Raw genomic sequence first — 21,297 nt, forward strand, 5'->3', positions numbered from 1 at the left:
ATCACAAGCACACACACAGGAAAGTTCTCCAGAATGAGATTATGCTAGCGAAACTTTTAGGCCTTAAGGAGAGAGACCAACCAGCACGTAGGGGTCTGTGTGCTTGAGCAGAGAGTCAAGCATGGATGGAAGCAGATGCGTATCTTGGATTCCAGGACCTGGAGGGTCACAAGGCAGCTGGAAATGACTGTCAAGTAAGGCTTCTCAGGTTTAGAGTAGAAACTACCAGAAAAACTTACATACACAACTGATGGGGCAAAAAAAACATCCAAAATTTATTCTCCAACAGACAGACAGCATCAGCAGGTAAAACTACAGGGGTTTCTCCGTAGATCGTACATTCACAAGACATTATTAGCTTAACAGTGAGAAAGCCTCTGGTGTGTTGTCTGTAACAATATCCACTTCACAGTGTAAACATGTACTATTCTTGTGTTCACTTACAATTCCAGAAGGAAAGGCACAATTTGGCAAAAACAAAATTGTTTTTTGGATCCTAAAATCAGGTGCAATAACTGAAGACAAACTTTCGCTAACAGTCTTGATCTACTTTTCCACATGGAGGGGGAAAGACTTCTCCACCCCAAAATCCGGGTCTTTCTTTCTCCTCCCTTGTTAAATTGTTAGAGCAACGTTTCGTTGTTTGCTTAATATTACATATACAAAAAGGGGGTTAAAAAAAAAGAATCGCATCATCCAGCTGCTCCCACCAATACATCAATCAACTCTTAGGTTTAAGACAGAGGCTAGAAACACTTCAGCGGTCATAAAATAGGAAAATAGAGACTATGGCTACAAAAATAAAAAATAAATGAGGTAGATAAATTAAAGCTTTCACATCCAGGACTTGCCTGTTCCAACTTCGTAGCCTTCATGCAATACTCAGGGGGAAAAAAATCTTCATCATTACTTGGCATAAGTCGCACCAAGGAAATGTTTGTAAAAATCAGTATGTGAACCTATAAGAAACACGCCCTTCCAGGAGTTTCTTCAAGAAGGAAAACCCAGTTCTTCGATAAAGTAGGCACTGGCGAGCTAAAGTCAGTCACCTGAGATTCCCTGCTCCGCTGCCCACCTCCCCCGGGTTCAGGAAGGAGGCGGCATCTGGAAAAGCACAGGGAAGTACCTTGGCACTCCTGGGGCGCCAAGGGAACTGTATTTAAATAAGCAGCACACACAATTGACTCCCTAAGGACTAAAATCAGTCCCTTGAGGGCATCCTACTTAAGGTTCCAAGGTTGAAGGAATTTAGTAATTTCTACAACCTTAGGGGTTTTTTTGTTTTGTTTTTTTAAAGTACATTCAAAAAAGAAAAGAAAAAAAAAAGGATGGATGTGAGGGGCTGGGGATAGAAAACAGGTCCCTAAATAGATGACAGATCTTGTCCATTGACCGGCATACAGTCACTACAAGAGTATATAGCACCCCTCCCCCTCCCATTAGACTCAAACAGTTGTCTTTTCCATTGTGGTTCAGTAAGTTCCCACTTGAAACAGACGCCGGTCTTTGGAAACAGTTACTCCAGGTTACACAAAGGTTTTATGTATACAATTTGTCGCAAGTAACAAAGCTACTTTGCAAGACCCGCTTCTTTCCAGAATTTAAAAAAAAACAAACAAAAACCAAACACTAGTCTGTATTTGTTTTAGTGTAATTTTTTTCTTTTTTTCAATTTTTCTTTTTTTTGTTTTTGTTTTTTGTTTTCTTTTGCAAAGCAGCATAGCATCATGATTGTAGGACTTGCCTGAGGTTGTGGTCACAACTGTAAACATCATTTGCACATCCGTAAGATAACAAACAGGAGAAGATGGGTTCTTAAAAAACAACAAAAAAGGTACAGTTCTAGAGGTCACTGTCTGCATTTCTCCTTCCACGTGGGTTCTCCTTAGCTGACTGCGATCTTGTTTTCCTCCAGGAAGTGAGGGAACTGGTGCTTGGGAACACTGTCGGCAGCCCCTGGTTTCTCTACTTCGGCGCTGAGAGCTGACTGGGAGCCATCCATCTTGGAGATAGCGTTGTTATTCGCGATGGAGCTGGCCCCCAAGGAAACCGGGAGGGTAGGAATGCCACCGCTCTGGATCACGGAGATCTCGTTGGTCTTCATGGCCAGACCGCCATTGAGCATGGTGGTGTACTGGTTCCACACGACAGGGTCCACATTCACCGAAGGGGCCAGGATTTCCTTGGGAAACATCTCGGGGACTCTCTTTCCCTCCGTTCCTAACAGAGCCATGGTGTTCTCGATGGCCAGCTTCCTCCCCCGGCGTGCAGAGCTATTGCTGGCCCCGTGCGTCATGTAGTGGACCTACAGGAAAAGGGACAGAGAGGTTTCCAGCAAAACACAGAGGTTTCCATGCAAAACTTGCATGTTGGCAAGCCACAGTCAGTCTGCATGTGGGCTTGGTTCTACCCAAACAGTGTTTTAACATAATTTAAGAATCAGATTTCATATATTAAAAAATCCAGGTATCGGTTCTCTTGGGAGGAGAAAACAAATCAGATGATCTGGCCCAGAGGCAAGTAAGGGCAATCAAGGTTGGAATATACACTCCAGTTTGCCCCCATCCCACTGTTCACATGAGTACTTCTGCGAACCTACTGTGTACCAGGCATTGTTTCCAGTGCTGGGGTTGAAATCTGGTAATACACAAACCTACGCAGGTAATGCAATTGTACAGAACTTAACAGATACGCTCACTAAGCACAAGCGAAACAGGAAAAATCTGAACAAGACCAGTAGATTGCAGCAATGTCAATATCCTGGTTGTGTTATTATTATACTACAGTTTTGCAAAATTCTACCACGGGGGGAAATTGGGTCAAGTGTGTACGGATCTGTGTGACATCTCACTGCGTGTGGATCTACAATTACTTGAATAAAAATTTGAGTTAAAAAGTACTTTTTGAACAAAACGGACCCTGCCCTGACGGAGCTGAAATCCTACGTGCCCAGCACATCAACAATGGCAATCATTGCTACAGAGGAAACTATGCGTTGTCGGGAAGGTTATAGAAGGCCGTGGTGGGGAATGAATGCGATTTAATCTCAGGTGGCAGGCAAGGCAAGGCCTCTTCTGATGAGGAAAGAGATCCTGTTACCTATTGGTTCTCCAAGCAGGCCTCCTTTCCGCAATTACTGGTCTGGTCTGGCTCGTGAGTTTTCAAATTCCTTTCAGCTTCTTTAAAGAGAGCTGAAGAATGTGGTAGGTCCCAGGTGTCTCAGGCATTCCTATTTCATCTTCACTGGCATCCTTAGAAGTCACTAGCTATCATCCCACCAGGCTCAGAAGTGACTTGCTCTTAATCACTATAAGACGCTGTTAAGATGCTCCAGGTGTAATTTGAAACACTTTACTAATATAACTCATTAACCTCCAGGACAAATCTGTAGTTGTCATGACTACATTACCCCTATGCCTGGGAAACCGAGGCTCAGGGAGCCACCTGCCCAAAGCCACTTGTGCAGCGACAGCAGCTCCACACCTTCCCCAGGCTGATGCCAGGGCCTGGGAACTCATTCAGGCTTTGTATTCTAGTCAGTATTAGAGATTAAGTTATTTCATGTTCCTCTTCTGGTGGTTTTGCCAACTAGACTAAACATATATTCTTTATCTATCTAGTATATATAATACATAAATTATATTCTATACAGGTTGTTTTTGCAATAAGTACTTTTAATTTTTAAAACGACGCATAGTCTCCTGGGTCAACTTTCAGATGAAGTTTCAACCTTTATTCTAGCTACAAAGAATTCGTCTGAGTCTACTCACTGGAGAAGGAGAGACAGCCACAGAGAAACACGCCTGTGCAAGCTGAAGGCAAGGCCAGGAGGAAAACCTGGGTCCCCCATTCCCTTCCTGGCTTCTCCCCCAGGCCACTTTCCATCCTTACATGGGAGAGTGTCCTTCCCATGTCCCCAGTAAAGTTTTAGATAGACCAACTCATCATGACAACATAGGCCATTCTCCAGAAGGACCCAGGCTCAGTTTTAACAGCATGGCTCATAACCTGCAGGCTTTCTTCTTTTTAACCCCAGTGGTACTGTCTGTTAACTCATGGATTTATTTCAACCTAGCAGGCTAGGAAAACAAAAACCAATGCACAGGGTGGTCAAGTCTGGAAGCATGCACAAATCCATAAACGACTTAAGACCACAGTGCACACGTGACAAACATCATCTACCTCTCCAGATTTGCTTTCATACATCTACTTCACTGTTGTTCCAGGAAGTCACCGTGTCCCCCAGTACTGGATGGAAAACCACTCACGCTGGACTTTGCGCTAAGAGACAGGAGCACACGGTAGACCACGTGTTCTGCTCCCTCCCTCACAGCATCACTTGTAAAAACACATCATTACTTTGTGTGCCGCTAAGATTAGAAAAAAGCATCACCAATTACAGACACTGAAAGCGAGAAGCATCCCAGTTTCAGAGAGCTTGCAAGGTGAGAAAATATACTTCTTTTTAAAGAAGAATATTTCAAGAGCCAGTTGTGGGATGACTGTAATATCCCATTTGGTCTTAACGGGAGAATTCATCACGGATGGGTAACAGCAGTAAAGAGAGGCTGCTGAACACTGAGCCCCACCCCTGCAGAAACCAGAAGGAAACGCACCTTCAAGTTGCCTTTAGTGGTAAAAGCTCGTGCACATATGTTACACACGAAAGGCTTCTCCCCAGTGTGCGTCCGCTCGTGAATCTGAAGAGCGCTGGCAGACGAGAAGTTCTTCCCGCATCGCGTGCACCCGTGCTGCTTGGCCTGTCGGCGTGGCTGGGCCGCTAACAAAGGTGTCACGCCTGGGGACATGGTCGCAGGTCCAACAAACGTACCAGGAACTTCAACTTTGACATAGGTTGGCTGGGCTCGGATAAAGGGTGATGGGAGACTGCTCCGACCTAGTAGACAGAGAAAAGAAATCCCAAACCTTTATCATCTCACACTCATTCACTCTGCAACAATTGCCCACTGTCTAGCGCCTGGAAATGGCTTTCTGGAAATTTACACCCCGGAAGCAGCTTTCCTTTGACTTGTTTTCCTGCACAGAGAACAATGACTCAAACACTTAAGGAAAATTTACCATTTTGGTGTAAAAGTATGGGCAGCACATAAGCCCCTGCAATTCAAGCTCAACTTTCTGCATAAGAAGTTATCTTTAAAGTTGGCCCAGACGCCATCTTTCTTTGATTCTACCAGGCAGCTGTTACCCCATTTTACTATGAAGGACCTCAAGAGGCACCCCACAATTTATATGTACATTTCAAATGGGTTAGATTCTTTTTCTCCCTCAAGAGTTATTAATTTGTGAAACTTACATAGGGAATGGGACCTCAGAATCAAGGAACTACGGCTTATCTCAGTGGTCAAAACCCACTTTCTCAAATATTCTTTTAATGGAGCATTTACTTAAGATTACCCATATGTCCCCATGGGGCTCAAACACAAAAATAAAAATCAACAAGAAACTATGCTGTCCATATCCAATACAATTAACCATCATAAATAAAAGCATGTCAGTACCAGGACAGAGGTGGTTATTATTTCCCTCTACCCAAAAGTACAGACTAATTGCCCTAAAGAGGAGCTGCTTTGCATACATCATACTCTCCGTCTGTAAAGTTCAACCCAGGTTCCTCTTGGATGACCTTGTGCCCAAACTGGACATAAGTTAAATCCAAAACTCTATCACCTTCCATCTCGGGGCGGCCGCTCTCGGAGCCGTCTGCTTTGCCGCCAGCATCAGGAGACTTGGACTTGATACTTTCTGCTTGGCTATTGGCCGGGGAGAGTGCCTGGAAGGACGTGGTCTCCAGGACGTCTGGACTTCGGCTCTGATATTCCTGGTCTCCCATCACGGAGGACGACGAGTCGTTGGTCAAGCCATCACTCTCCACTGAACCGTTTTCTCTGCTGCTCTGTCGCTGAAGGACAAGAGGAGCAGGACCCACTTTCCCTGGGGCATCTAGGGACGCCATCATGGTGAACCCTAGAGTAGGTGATGCCGAGTGGACGTTGGGAAGAGGCATGGGGACCTTTGAGGAGCTACTGGGGGCATCCTGGGGGCCAACTTCATCTACATCGATGCTTTCAACAACATCATCATGGCAGACGGCACCTGTACTGCCATTCTCACTGACCATCATTGGCTCGGGACCTGTAAAATCACAGGGATTCTCCGGCAGGGGTGTGTTGGGAATCTGCCCACCCATGTGCATCCGAATATGCTGCTGCAACATGACTGCGTTGGTAAACTTCTTCTGGCAGATGGGGCACGAATGCTGCGTCTTTATGGATGTGTTGGTTCGGTGAACCCCGAGGTGTGTCTTCAAGTTGCCTTTGGTGGAGAAGGCTCGACCACAGATCTTACACTGGAAGGGTCTCTCCCCAGTGTGGGTGCGGTAATGCATTTTGAGGGAGCTTTGGCAGCTTAAGACACGGTGGCAAATGAGACATTCATTGGGGTCGGTGGTGGCCTTGTCGATGTTCTCCACCAGTTGCTGCAATTTCAGAGTCTCTGACCCTGGCTCGGGTGTCCCACTCCCTTGGAAGCCACCAACCCTCAGGGAATTATGGTTTGGCCCCACCCCAGAGAGTATGGATCCATCCTCACTTTCCGGAGAAGGCCCAGGCTGCAGGTCGTTGGGCAGTGGGCCACCCATGAGGTCCTTGGGGTTAGTCCCCGAAGAGAGATTCTGAGGTAGCCCTACATTGGGGATCCCTGTTACCAGGACAGGTTTGCTGTCTAAAGAGAGACTCGATTCATCTACAGGGACAGGTACAGAGAGTGCATAGGGAAGGCCATTGCCTGCCGCCATTTTGTCGTGGAACTCGGCAAACAGCTGGGGGTTTGCCTTCACCTGGGGATGTCGATGAAAGTGCACCTTGAGGTTGCCCTTGGTGGTGAACCGGTGGCCACAGACAGAGCACACGAAGGGTCTCTCTCCAGTATGGGAACGGAGGTGGATCTGCAAGGAGCTATCAGTCCCAAAAACCTTGCTACAGTACTTACACTTGTGCTTGTAGAGGATGGCCTCGTCTTTGGGTTTGACATCCACTGGGGAGATGCTCGGTGGCTTCCCTTTCCCTTTCTTGGATGGGTCTAACGCCACCGTGGAGAAGGGGCTCTGGAAGAGCACAGAGCCTGGGGCCTGAGGTAGCAGGGCACCCGGGAGGCGTGACATGACGTTCGGGAGCACCCTGGTCCCATCTGGCTTCAGGGCGAAGGGTGTCAGCCCTGGGGACACGGAGCTGGTGGTGGAAGGGATGTTTGTGTGAGGTAGCTTGGCTTGTTTCAAGGCATCCAGAGACAGACCTTGGCTTCCAGCCTTCTGGCTGAGCAGAGCCACAGCGGCCGAAACCTGCTGGGACATGTGGCTGCCCAGTGTCTTCAGGGTATCAGCTCCCGCCACGCCGGAGTGGAGGGCGTGGGAAGCCCACATGTTCACCTGAATGCGGATCTGTTCGGTGAGCTGGATCTGCTGTAGCTGCTGCTGCTGCAGACACAAGATCTGCTCGAGGACCCACGGGATGCTGTTGGCACCAGGCAAGGGGGCTGGCAGAGCATCCGCACTCCGCTGATTCACCGCCACCTTGGTGCCCCGTAGTGCTTGAAGAGTGACGTTAGTGTTGGCCACTTTGCCTTTGGGTAAATAGCTTATGTCCTGGGGAGTGGGTGGCACAGCGGTCTCCGTCTTTAGGTACATGACGGGCTCTGCCCCCGGCTTCTCCTTCACGTCCCCTGAGCTGCCGGCATCCTCCCGGTGACCATCCTTACTGCTCGGACTGTGCGGCTGGTGGCTCAGCACAGCCCCGGAGAAGTCTTCTGAAGGCACCGGCCCCTCACTGTCATTCATGATGAGGACAGGTGGATTTTTAGTGCAATTTTTCTTATGTTCTAAGAACTCAGAGAAGCTGAAGAACTCCGCACAGCACTTCTCACAGATGTGAGTGTCTTCCCGACGAGGCCTCTTCACCGTCACTCCGTCCCCACTCACGTCATCGCCGTTCCCTGGGTGGTTCATTGGAGCACCTGCAGCAAGAAAGAGAAAGCTAAGAATTCTACTCAAGAAGGGATCTGGGGCAATTTCTGGGGAAAAACCACAACAACTCATGATACAACAAGTCTTCGTGAGCTGTGTGCCAACAGGCAGAAGATTGCGTAAGGGACCAGGCATCGAAGGTCTGTACAAACCAACCACTTAGGTAGTGGTTACATCCCCTAAAATACGTCCACGTCCTCACCCCAGGCACCTGGGCATGCGACCTGCATTTGGAGGAGAATCTTTGCAAATCTAACTAGGGAGGGTACCAAACCCAACGCCTGGTGTCTTTAAAGAGAAAGGAAAGGACGATGAGACAGAGGATGAGAAAGCGTGAAGAAAAGGATTAGGCAGCTGGAAGCCAAGAGAAGGTAGGAAGGAGGTCTGGAAGAAACTCTCCCTCAGAACCTCCGAGAAACCAGCTCACACCTGAATCTCAGAGATCTGGCCTCCAGAACCATGAGAATAAATGTCTGTTGTTTGAAGCCATCCATTTTGTGGCCACTTGTTACAGCAGCCCCAGGAAACTCACATAATTTATTAAAATAGTCCCCTTGGAGCTCTGCACCCCACTCAAAGCTAGCTTACAGAGGCAAACGGATTTCACACAATCAAAAAAGATGAGGTGTGAACCCGCTGAAGTCATGGTTGCGCCCATCTCTGTCCCGGGCCCATCAAAAGCGAAATTGCAGTGAATCACGCATTCAGGCAACGTAAGGAGTACAGCTTCCCACCCAGGACGAGCAAAGTTTAAAGGCACCAACACTTACGATGGTAGCGCTAAATTCACTTAAAATGTGGAGAACAGTACACTGGGTGAGTTCAGACGGGAAGGCCAAGCCGACATTCCTAGGACTATTTTCACATATGAGAAACACATCAGAAGAAAGGAAACATTGCATATCCAAGAAAGGCATGACTATAGAAAAAAACTTCACTGGCCCTCCAGATTATGAAAAACCTAGAGAAATGTCTTGACGGTTAGGACATTAAAAGAGTTAATAAGCCCTTATATAAAGAGAGAAGCCCGAGAACGGAAGGAGGGGTGGGAAGGATGGAGTCCGTTCCTCCGCTTCCATTTGCAACTTCTCCTACTGTTACATGAAATCCAACAGCGGCTACATTCCCAAAAATGATGGGTCCACAGATTCCTTTTGGAACTGGGTCCTATGCCCTGCCCGGTTAGTGCTTGCCCGCACATTAAAATTCTTGTCTCGGGACGTGCTTTAGCCAGAAGCCTGGGCTCTGGCAATAAGCAGCCAGGCGGGAGGAGAGCCTCTTTAAGCTCCTTTACTTTCCTCATTTCCCAGCTATCCTATCATTATATGTAACCCCCACCGCTGAGAAGTCACATAGGTCCACCTCAGATCCAGCAACTCCAGGTGTTCAGACCCAAACCACAGAGACACCTGTGCACGTGTACAAAGATCTAAGCAGGAAGAGGGTACTTTTCACCGAAATGTCTTTAGCCTCCAAAGAGTAAATTTTGGTGTACCCACAGTGCAAAAATGACACAGAATTCCCATATGCCCTGACATGGAGACAGAAGTTAAGCAAAAGAAATAGGCTGTAGACGGTATGTAAAATGTGATCATTTTTGTTTAAAACAAAAGCTGCCTGAAATGTACAATTGCATCGGGGAAAGGGCAGGAAGAATCCACACCACTTTTCAATAAATTACTACTTTTTAGGGTGCCGGCCCCATGGCCGAGTGGTTAAGTTCGCACGCTCTGCTGCGGTGGCCCAGGGTTTCACCAGTTCAGGTCCTGGGCACAGACATGGCACTGCTCATCAGGCCACGCTGAGGCAGCACCCCACATGCCACAACTAAAAATATGCATCTAGGTACCAGGGGGATTTGGGGAGAAAAAAATAAAATTAATTACTACTTTTTAAAATAAACTAACATATTTTGCCTCTCAACTTCTTGGGTGATCACACTTCCTCAAACCACGGGTTTTTGACTGAGGAGCCTGTCGACAGTTCGGCAGAGGGGCTGATCTTGAAACAAAGTCTATTGCTCTTGAGATCCACAGGTTTCATCAGATTTTCAAAAAGACGTTCTTTCAAATTTACAGAACATGGCCTTAGTAAACTGACTTAATCTTTACTAATTTCAGAGTAGGTAACAATAGGAAGATTTGTCAGGTGTATGCGGGTTGGGGTGGGCCAGGAGAACGAGACAAGAGCCATCAGCAGGTCTCGCCTGCCAGGGGGAAGGAAAGAGATGAGGGGCAAGCCAGAGGCCACCTCTTAACACAGGCTGGATACAGGGAGTTCACCCCTCAGAATTTCTATTAGACATGCATAATCATGAGCACCTCCTAAGGTAGGCACCTGGGTTAAGTGAAGTGATTAACTTAACCCGTTTGTGGAGGGTCTGTGCCCTGCACCATCCTAGGATCTAGGGAAAGTGCAGACACTCTATGTGTTCAGTGAACACTAGTTTTCCCACCTCTTCTACAGTTGTGCACTGTATAACGACCATTCAATCAAGAACGGACCACAAATGTGTCAGTGGTCCCAGGAGATCGGTACCATAGAGCCTAGGGGTGGAGCAGGCTACACCACCCAGGTTTGTGTAGGCAGGCTCCATGATGTTGTACAATGATGAAACACCCGAACAAAGCATTTCTCAGAACATGCCCCATTGTTAAATGACACACGACCATAGTTCTAATGGCTTATATAGTTAGCTGGGCAACAAAGACTGCTGAGAAGAGGACGCCAACAGTCATGTAACGCCTCACGCATTTAACACATCTCACCATGTGCAAGGCTGGGGCAAGGGACAGGGTGGTGAGAAGACGAGCCAGAGAGCTTCCTGTAGTTCAGACGAGGCTCTCTAGATATCCCCCCCCCACCACTATACTATTAAATATCAGCCCTATTTACAGATGAGAAAAACAAACTGAAGTAATGTGACTTGCACAAGGCAACACAATTAAAAATTAGTCATAGATAACTCGTGACCACTTATGTGCCAGGTGTATTCGAAACAATTTATATGTTATTAACAACTGTATATGGTAGGGATTACTACATTTAACAGAGGGGGAAACTGAGGCACAGGACATTAACTTGCCCAAGGTAATACACACAACACCAACATTAAAACTCAGGCATGCAGTGCCCAGAGCCTCCATCCGAACTGTTTGTTCTTACACTTCCTTTCATAATATGTTTCTTCTGTTGAGACTGTAACTATCTTCCCTCTCACAGAATCCCCAGGGGGGGACAGGAAAGCCTGAGGGGTCAGGTCCGGGGGGTGGGGGGAGGGGGTGGGGGGATGATTAGCGGGATGGAGTAGAACACGTTACCGTCTTTCTGGGATGTCCAGAAGTCGTCTAAAAAGTTTGGACACAGTGCACACCTGCTATGTCCAGGTGGAGTTCAACAGGTAGGTAGGTCCTTCCTTAGGGCCCCAACGCCACACCCAAACAGTCATATTGCAACAATCAAGTTAAAAACACTCGCCAATTCCCATACTGAACGATACTGTCTCTCTCTCCCTCCGTATACTTTCCCAAGACTTGAAATGCGGCGCCTGTGGGGGTGTTAAGTGGCACAATCTTTCTGGAAAAGCAATTCTGGCAATTATGTGTCAAGAACTTTAAGAAGCAGAACTTTTAACTTTTTAACAAGTTTCTCTTGGGAAGGAAATACACACTGTTGGTAGGCGCATATAAATAGAGAAACAGAGCTTCCTCAGACGGCCATCAGGCAACATCACAGCTTTAGCGCAACCCTCCTTTGACCCAGCAATTCCTTTGTTAGGAACTTACTTTCTGTAATATAAGGATACAGTTCTCGAATTAACAAACAGCAAAAACAAAAATGGATGCACTTATCCATCCACCAGTAAGGCTCTGGTTAAATAAATTAAAGTACAGAAAAAAGATGACTAGTTTGCAGCCTACAAAAATAGATCCTTTACATGCGCTGCTCTATAGGACAACTACCCGAGATTTATTTCAAGAGGAGAAAAAAAGGGTAGAGAACAGGATGTCTATATAATGTGCTCCCATTTTGCATTTGCAGATAAAGATATAAATACGTACATGGGAAACTTCTGAAATAAGAGAAACGGTGCTGGTCTCTAGCTCTTGGAGTGTGTGAAGAAACTTTCTAAGTGTAGATATATACATTTTGTACCACGGTTTCTTTTTAATAAGGATGCTTCCATCCTTTGTCTTAGCCGCTTCTGGAAATCTCTAAGAAAGCCCACGCAAAAATGCCCATTTCACTTTTTAAGGGCTAAAGCGAATCCATCACCATTCTCCACAAACAACAAAACACGCACCTGAGACTCTTAGACCATATCTCATTTATCTGCCCAATTTGCAAATGCAGAAACTGAGGCTCAGAAATAATGAAGTGATTCAAGGTGACACATTGCTAGTTAAAGAATACAAGAGCAGAGATTGTATTCTTAAATACTCTTTAAGGAGACTAAAATTGCCCAATTTTTCATTGTTTCTTCTAGAGCAGTTGCTCAAAATACCCCTCTCTGGAAGCTCTTAAAGCAGTTTTTCCTAATCACCCCCCCATGAAATCTTAATACCACAAACATACTGCCTGTCTGTTTCTGCACTGTGGTCCTTTGGAAGGCCACAAACCACTCTAATACCAATAAATGTTTTTGTCCCCCTCCCCCAAACAATTTTCACCCCCTTGGGGACAATATTCCCTCACTGTTTTAAAATGCAGGTTCTAAAAGGCATTCACCACGGCCAGCGGGCAGAGTGGTTAGGTTTGCCCGCTCCGCTTCAGCGGCCCAGGGTTTCCCCAGTTCGGATCCTGGGCGTGGACATGGCACCGCTCTCAGGCCACGTTGGGGTGGCGTCCCACATACCACAACTAGAAGGACCCACAACTAAAAATATACAGCTATGTACCGGGGGGCTTTGGGGAGAAAAAGGAGAAAAAAAAATCTTTAAAAGAGGCATTCTTAAACTGGGATCCAGGAAATTAGATGGGAAAAATAATTTCTTGATTTTCGCTAACCTGAACTAAAATTTAACATTTCTTTCACTTATGAATGTAAGGAACCATACCACAGTGGTCCCTACAGAACCTGTGATCTGTCATCAATAGAAAGCAGGTATCTTCATGTGGTATTAATGCTGCTGCGTTCCTGGAAAACTCTGGTGGTGACCTAACTGACTGCTGGATCTTCTTTATTGTGGTCATAAAGGAGCACGTTACTATCTCATAAATGTTTCCAGTTTTGGTCACTATATTTCAATACAATTTATTTCCTCGGAATTCTACGTACGTATTTTATTTTATGCCTTTAAATACATTCTGTTGAGACGGGGTTCTATGGCACAAAAAAGGTTAAGCTCCTCTGCTCCAGAAGGATCCAACAGTTCACAAGAGTGATTTACAACCTGAATACCAGCTCGGCCTTCACTGTATACACAGGCTTGCCTCTTCTGTAGCCTCCAAGCAATTCGGGCAACATCCCACTTGAGTCTTAAAACAGCAGGAGCTCTGTTTGCTCGCGCAGTAAAAAGTACTTGTACATCCAGACCACCATTGGCAAATACTGAAACCGTATTTGCCGAAGAGTAAGAGGACTCTGTTATGAACAATTGCTGGGTATGCTTAAGTTAACCCTTCCTGAAAGGAAAAAGCAAAGTTCAGAGGGATTACACAGCAACCAGCTCTTCCATCCTTCCACCCCACCCCCACTCCGAATTTTAGGAATGTTATCTCTCAGCATCTAGTTATCCAATAAGTTGGAAGAATGCAGTAAACCCAGCAGGGGTCTTAGATTCAATCACTGCCAAATGGATAGAAAATACTCTTACTATTGTATAGGAAGAAAAGCTCATCTGCTAGAAGCCAATCAAATTCTGGAGACTCGAAAATGCTTAAAAAATAAAACCTGCATAAGCTTAAGAAAAGTCTTATGCCTCAAGCTTATCTTTTTTTCCCATTCCTATATTAAAAGAACTACAATGAGTAGATTATCCAAAGTACACAACTTCTTCCACCCTCCCTCCACCCGCGGGATAACTGCTTACCAAAAATAAAAGGAAACTGAGAAGTCCTTAAGTATTGAACTAGGTGAAACAAAGTGCCCTTCAGTTTAATTTTACATCGGAATTCAGCAATTCGAGAAACACTGAAGTAACAAGCCTTTAACTCAATTTGCAGGTGGTACATCAGAGCTATAATTAAGTTTCTACTTCATTAAGAGCTAAAAAAAATTGTTCCAAAAGTCTTGGATCAAAATTCAGGGACTCTACTGAAAAGGAAAAGAAAGAGTGAAAGCATGAAAGCAGCCAGCTTAAAGAATCACCTGAGCTAGCTACTATGGTGTGTGAGCTCGACTATTTACGTTAGAGACAGTCCCATTCTGCCTCAATTGGAGCTCATCTTTTAAGCAAATTCGTAAACTCCATGCAGGCAGGGGCTTTGCTGCCTTTCTCCAGAGTCTCCTGGAACAGAGCCTGACACAGACACGAAATTTACTTGAAAAAAATGAACCACGGTGACTGGAGACGCAGTTCTCACCTGGACTTAGAGGCTTTTCAAATTGTTTAGATGCTCTTTTAAATAAACAAAAGTACAATAGGTTAAGGGTGATGAAAAGAGAACTTCTGGAACTGGCTTCCCCATCATTGTTCCCAGGTAGTAAGGTCCACCAAAGGCACACTGCTTCGCAGGGACCAGCATCTCAGAAAATTACAAGGGAGGAGAGAGCACCAAACTCCATCAGCCAAACACTCACCATGGCTCCCTCATCGAAGGAACCGACAGAAAATCCCATCCCATAAGCAATTCCTCTAAGACTGTGATAAACACAGCCCCCGCCCCGCACCGCCCCAATTCAGAGTAAGGCTAAAACTCAGACAGAAGAAGCCATTTCAACCTGGAGCCGCAGTTTACGCCAAAGCGAGTAAAAATGAGAAGTAAGGATCGCATACTGGAGGCCCCTAGCCCGGTGTCTGGCGCACAGTAGGCTGCAGATAAAAACTGCAGAATCACCCCCGCTGGTGGCTCAGCACCATCTCGACACAGTAAGTAAACAAAAACGAAATCGACCTTACTGTGAATGAAACTACTTCTGATCACTCTCCCAGCACACAGTGGGCCTTCTCTCGTTGAAATTATCTAAACGAGATAAGCTTTATCACCACAGGATAGAGGAAGAAGCCAAAAGCTCAGGGAAATCCAGTGGGTCTCAAGGTTACACTGCTGAAAGTCATACAACCAGACTGGAGCGCACATCTTTCTCTAAACCTTTACAAAAAGCCTGACTTCATTTAAAAAGAGGAAGTGCTAATTCTTCCTCCTGCCTGCAAGATGGCTCCCCAACTCCCCACCGGGGAGGAAGGTGGCAGAGGCTTGAAGGACCAAGGACCACGGACTTGTGCAATTTATTTTTAACGGAACAAAAGGGGCTGTGGGCAAGCTGTAGCCCCTCTCTTTCCTAAACTCAGATCAAAACACAGAAAGTCAGCCTGCAAGATGGACTAACGCTTCTATCAACGAGATTCCCCTCTCCCTCACTTAAAATGGGAGCTTCCTGGGGCCCTATTCTCAGAATCCTTACAGCCAGTGTAGGTCATTTTGGTTTAGAAACTGGGGCTAGGCAGTTATTTGAAACTGGGGAATCTTAATCGTTGATGGTTGTAATCCAGTTTAGCACAAAAGGCGTCTGAAACTCTTTTGAGAAAATGCTAATTTTCCTGTATGTAGCGTGAGCCCCCTGACCACCTGCAGATTTTTTGATCTGCTAATTGATTGCCGGACTTCATTTTCCTCCCTCAAAAACGGCATTCTTTACAAGCGGGTCTCAGATTGACTTTGTAAAATAAGACCAGCCCAATATTGATTTTTTTAAAAAAATTATTCATATCGAGATTATATATATGTATATATGCATATAAGTTCACGCTGCTCAAATGTAAAAGGTAGTCACTAAAACGTACTGCTCGGGAAAACTACCTTCTGGCCCATGTTGGCAACTGGGGATTCTGCAAACATTCTAGGATCGAGGAACTCTATTCAAGAATTCCAAAGACTTGGCAAAGTACACCAGGCACAGCCACCAGAGAACGCACAAACAACTGGCTGTAGGCCCCAGGGGCGCCCATCCTCGGCCCAGGCCCGCGCTGTGCATTCCGCTCCGGAACCCGTCCCACGCGTCAGGTGTGAGCCGGTACCTGCGAGAGGACCCGCCTCTCAGCAAAGGGCGCGGCACCAGGCTGGGCCTCCAGGGGGCGCCCGCGCGCAACGCGGCTGTCCGCTCCAACCCAAGCGATCCCTAGCGAACCCACCCCCTCCTCAATCGTGGAGGGGGCGCACAGCCAGGCCAGAGATCCTAGCCTAGCTCGGGCTAACTAATTGCAAACGCCAGCCAGCGATAATTCAGGAAGGCCCCTGTAACAAGCTCCCCGCTAAAGGTGCCAACCACCCCTAAAAGCCCCACTGGTGTGCGCCCACCCAAAATGAAGGAGGAAGGGGAGGTCAGAGCAGGACCAGGGGAGGGGTCAGAGCCAGGAGTTCGCCCCTCCTCTCGGGAGGAAGCGGGCGGGCGGAGGGTTAACCCTTTTGTTCCAGGTGGGCCAGGCGACGAAGCCTCTCCATGCTCCCCCCACCCCCCACGGCACAAAGAGAGTCCGTCCTCCTGGGAGCTCGGGTGCGCGCTGCCCTGACCATCAGACGCCCCGAAAACGCACAGCCGCACACTCAGTCAAGCCGATCTCTTTAATTTGGCCTGGAAAAATGTTCCTTGGGGGAAAATAGGGATTTACATTAACCTACTATAAATTTGGGGAAATTTGTTACATTCCCTCCCCGAAAAAAAGGGCAGGGTACTGGAGCCAAAGTCTTCCCATCGGAGTTGTGGGTCGCAGTGTCTGGGCTAGCCGCGCACACCCTCCTCAGTGGCTGAGCTATTAGAAGGCAGGCGGGGAGTGGACGGGAAGCGACCCCATAAAGCCCAAAAGAAAGCTAAAGACGCCCCCTCCCCCCACACGGACGCTAAAAACTTATCAGGCGACAATTTGGCGGGCCGGGACGGGGTGAGATGGTGGGAAATCGACTCGCTCCTAAAACCTCGGTTAAGTGAGGAAGAGGGAGTTTGCCCCGCCGCTCCCGGCCCGCCTGGGGTCCCGAACTCCTCCCGACCCCGGAGACACTCGCCGCGGAAGCGTGGGCCGGGTCAGCCCCGGAGCTCGCCCTGGCCGCGACCGCCCAGCCCTGGCCCGACCTCTCCCCTCTCGCCCCCGGGGGCGCGCCTTTGGAAAGCCGTGCGCCCCAGAAAAGCCACGCAAAACGCCAGGCCGGTGCACCCCGCGGGGCTGCCGTGCGCCCGCGACCCCAGCCCCTGGGGGCCCGCACCCCTCCGGCTCGCCGCAGTTATTTTTAGGAAGTCGGAAATCAAAGATGGCTGGAGGTCAGGCCCCGAAAGGTTAGGGCGAAGATCGGCAGGCGGCGTAGCCCAGGAAGAAAAAGCGAAAACCAAAAAAGAAATTTTAAAAGGGAAATCCTGTGCCCTTCTCTCCCACCTCTTCGGGCCCTCCAATGCCCTCCGCAGCGCGGGTGGCCCGCACCCCAGCTCCCGGGGGTGGGGAGAGGTCGCGCCCCCTCCCCCCACTTGGCCCGGGAGGGGCGCGTGCAACAGCTCGCCCTCCCCCGGGGGGTCTTCCAGGGGTGCGCTCCTTGTCCAGCCTCCTAGAAAAGCCCCCGAGGGGTGAGCGAAAGAGTGGGGACCCCCGGGGTCTTTCTTTTAAAAGCGGCGCCAGGGAGGGAGGAGGGGAACCTAACTTACAAGTGGGGGGAGGTTACTAGAGAGGGGTGTGGAACCAATTAAGAGAGGGGCTCAGGACAAGGAGAAGGGAACCTTTCAGGAATGAGAGGGACAGAGGAGCGGGTGGGGGTCAATTTTACAATAAGAGGGGAGAGCCCTGGGGGTGAAACTTACACGAGAGGGGAAGCGAAGCGATAAAAGTGTAAAATTAACAAGGGCGGGGGGTGGAATGAGGCTGCCTCCCTTCTCTGGAACTGAGTCCCCTGATCTCGGTTCCAGAATCTGCGCTGGAAGCCGCTAGCTCCCCGAAGCCCGCGCCTTCGAGGGTCCCGCGAACGTCCGGGAAACTGCCCGCCCCGGGCGTGCGCCCCCAGCCCCACTCACCCGGCTCCCCCGCCGCCGGCGCCGCTGGGGCCGCATCTGCAAACTCCCGGGCCGGCTGCTGCGGCTGCTGCTCGCCCTGGTCCTCCTCCGAGTTGATGTGTTGGGGTTTCGCCTGCTTGCGCCTCGACATGGTGCGAGCATCGGGGCGCCGGGAGAGCCGCGGTTATTTGCCCACTCCGCCACAAATTCCTGGAGTTGGGAAATTTACCCCCCTTCGGCCGGAACGCGCATGTCCCAGTAATTATTATTATCAATAATGCATTGCGATTTATCATGAGCCCTGACAGCTGATTGGCCTGGGTCCAAGACCTCAGAGATCATTTAAATAAGCCGTCATTGATCAGGGAGGGGCGAGGCATTCTGGGCTTTGTAGTCCGGCCCTATATGCGACAAAGGCGTGTTCATCGAGGGAGCGCAACTAATTAGCATCCGGGCTCAGATTGGCTGGATCGTGGACGGAATCAGAGGGGGACCCATCCTCGCTCCAGCTATCTGAGTCCTCGGAGAGAAAAAGAAAAATAGTTGTATACTTATTGAAAACTGGGAGCTTCCGTGAAAGTTGTGCAACGAGCGTAGCTGGTAGTGTGCTCCTAAAATTACTTTTGTTTAAGGTTGGTATCCGCTCAAGCCGGGCAGGAAGGTCTTTTCAGTGAAGAATTTGGCTCAATTTTTACGTCTACCCAAAAAGCAAACAACAAACAAAAAATTGAGATGTGACCCAGGTCCCCTCCCATCTTTTTTTCTCTGAAATGTTTGAATTGAGTTTCGAGATGCCTGAAGAATGGTCAATGGTGTCTTCAACCTTCCCACCCCATCTCAACTCTTAAAGTGGCCTTTGAATTTCCAAAATTTCAGATTATCCCCTCACCGTGATTTATTTCCTTTAAATGGTAAATAATAGCCCCCAGGATTCGTATTCTGAAAGATTGGTTTGTTGCTGCAATGCGACCTTGATTTTTGGTTTGGGGTTTGGTTTTTTTTTTACTTTAAAATGGATACTAAATATAGAAAAGGCAGATTAAAAGCCTGTATAGTCAGAGATAATATCAAAACAGCAAGCCACTGCATTTTTTCCCCTATGAGCCATAAATGTCTGATAACATCATATTTTATTACTGAGACAATGCTCTTACATCTCCCATGGAGTAACAATGGGCGGGGGCTGTCAGTAACTGGGTGTTCCTAAACTAATCATTAAAGGAATTTTTTGCAATGCAGACTTTATTATGGAAAAGGTGTATAGTTCAAAGTGATTGTATCATCCCCACTTGGGGATACCTGGAAGTTTCTAAAATTTTGTGTGTGTATATATTATATTATGTCTATGCATCTATACAGGAAGTCTCTATGCATTTAATTCCACTAACTGCCTTGCACAATGTAAATGCTCAATAAATGTTGAATGAATGATGAACTCTCTGGCCTTCCGGGTCTTTGATTGGTGTTTCCATGACGCCCCTGGGCGTGCGTCTTTATCTGGCATTTACTTCATTGTGAGGGACTGTGCAGCCATAAACGTTTCCTCCACATTTGTGCATTGCATTTTCTTGATTAGTTATTCATCAAGTTCCCAGCTTATAAGAGTTTCTTGGAAGCTCATCAGGAATGCAAGCCAAACAGAATGCCTGGCTCACAAATCTGCTCACCTGGGTGTTTGGACAACCCAAGGCAGAAAATAAATCAGCTTGATCATCTTTTTGATACTCATGGCCATCAATAAAAACTTATTGAAGGAAGGAGGGTTAACCTCCAATTTTTGAGTCTCTGAAAATGTTTTGCATGGTTTTATGGAAATCCCCTAAAGCAAAAAGGATAGAATTACCGTCAACAGCCGAAGTTGGAAAGGTAAGAATCTGGTTTAATAAGAGATGGAAGCCGTTTAGAATTCTCATACTGAGTAAAAAGGCCAATTAACACCTGCCTTGCTGACTAATCTACTTATATTCCCAACACCTTTTCTGTGTAAGACTGGCAGATGTAATTTACAGATCTAAAGGAATGTACAGTAGGTTTACAGCTCAAGAGATATTAGTGGTTTAAGGAAAACTTCATTTAAGATAGAGCTGTTTATTTATTTTAGTTGGTGATAGTGAAAACGTGTTCGCCATTCCTGCTTGGAACAAGCTAATAAAATTGTGCACTTGATTCTCCAAGTGATAATAATGATAAGAATTGATTGAGCCCCTCGTATGTGCCACAGACTGCACTAAATGCACGCTTTCTCCTTTTATCTTCCCAAGAAGACAGGATTGTTTTGCCCATTTTGAAAATAAGGAAACTGAGGCTGAGAGCTGTGAAGTGACTTAATTCCGAAGTGGCTGAGTTGGCGGTCAATCCCTAAGCCTGGCTCCAAAATTCTTCCTATCACATCCCGATACCTGACATCCAGCTACCACTCCAGATAGACAAGAGAGCTAAAGAACAAAAAATTGTGCACAAGAAAACCTGTGTTAAATTCAGCCTGTCCTGGAAAATCCAGAGTCTGTGGAAATAAATTCTACCCATAAAGTCAAGGCGAAGTTTTCCTTAAAGGGAAACCTTCCATGAATATCACTTCAAGAAAAGAAAGACACAGTACATGTCTCGACTCTACCTCCAGCTCAGGAGCTGCAGCCGGGAGCTGGTAAGTGGGAGGTGAAGAAAGACCCGAGAACAAAGAGGAGGGGTGAGTGGAGAGCGGAAGAGGAGAAGGCAAGTCCCTCGTCAAAGGTAATTGTTTTGATTATTTAATATTCCTGAAGCAACCAAAAGACCTGGGTGGGACCAGAGTTGGAAAAAAATTTTAAAAGATCAGAGTAAAGGATGATGTTAAACCTGTTAATGCCTTTGTTGGATGACTGGGTTTTTATAATCCACTCATTCTTGCCATTTGCCCCAAACAGAAATTATCAGGAAATTCACTCTCATTATACCTTTCAGCAAGCCGTCTATGAACACTGAGGCTTTACTGTCCACAAGGGTATTTGAGATACATAATCCTATTTCATCCTCATTAAAATCCTTTTTTGTTCCCATTTCGTAGATGGGAAAACAAGGCCAGTGCTCCTGTCAGCACCCTGTGGGTACTAACAAATGCATGCTGGATGGGTGAATTTAGTAACTTTCC

The 21,297-nt window shown here is 47.2% G+C and overlaps 1 protein-coding gene across 2 annotated transcripts; it reads right to left on the reverse strand.

The window, feature by feature from the left end:
• Positions 1 to 258: 258 nt before the first annotated feature.
• On the reverse strand, positions 259 to 18,460 carry SALL4 (spalt like transcription factor 4). 2 transcript variants are annotated; one of them, XM_070486139.1, is made up of 4 exons: positions 18,192 to 18,460; positions 7,009 to 8,028; positions 4,617 to 4,897; positions 259 to 2,305 (listed from the first exon to the last, which is right to left on the reverse strand). In XM_070486139.1, the coding sequence occupies exons 1-4, from the start codon at positions 18,319 to 18,321 to the stop codon at positions 1,886 to 1,888; spliced, it is 1,851 nt and encodes a 616-aa protein (XP_070342240.1). In that variant the 5' UTR covers positions 18,322 to 18,460; the 3' UTR covers positions 259 to 1,885. The 2 variants fall into 2 exon arrangements, with proteins under 2 accessions (XP_070342240.1, XP_014687844.1); XM_014832358.3 differs by having other exon boundaries at positions 5,689 to 8,028.
• Positions 18,461 to 21,297: the final 2,837 nt, after the last annotated feature.

This window comes from Equus asinus, chromosome 15, assembly GCF_041296235.1.
Source record: "Equus asinus isolate D_3611 breed Donkey chromosome 15, EquAss-T2T_v2, whole genome shotgun sequence".
Lineage (NCBI taxonomy): Eukaryota > Metazoa > Chordata > Mammalia > Perissodactyla > Equidae > Equus > Equus asinus.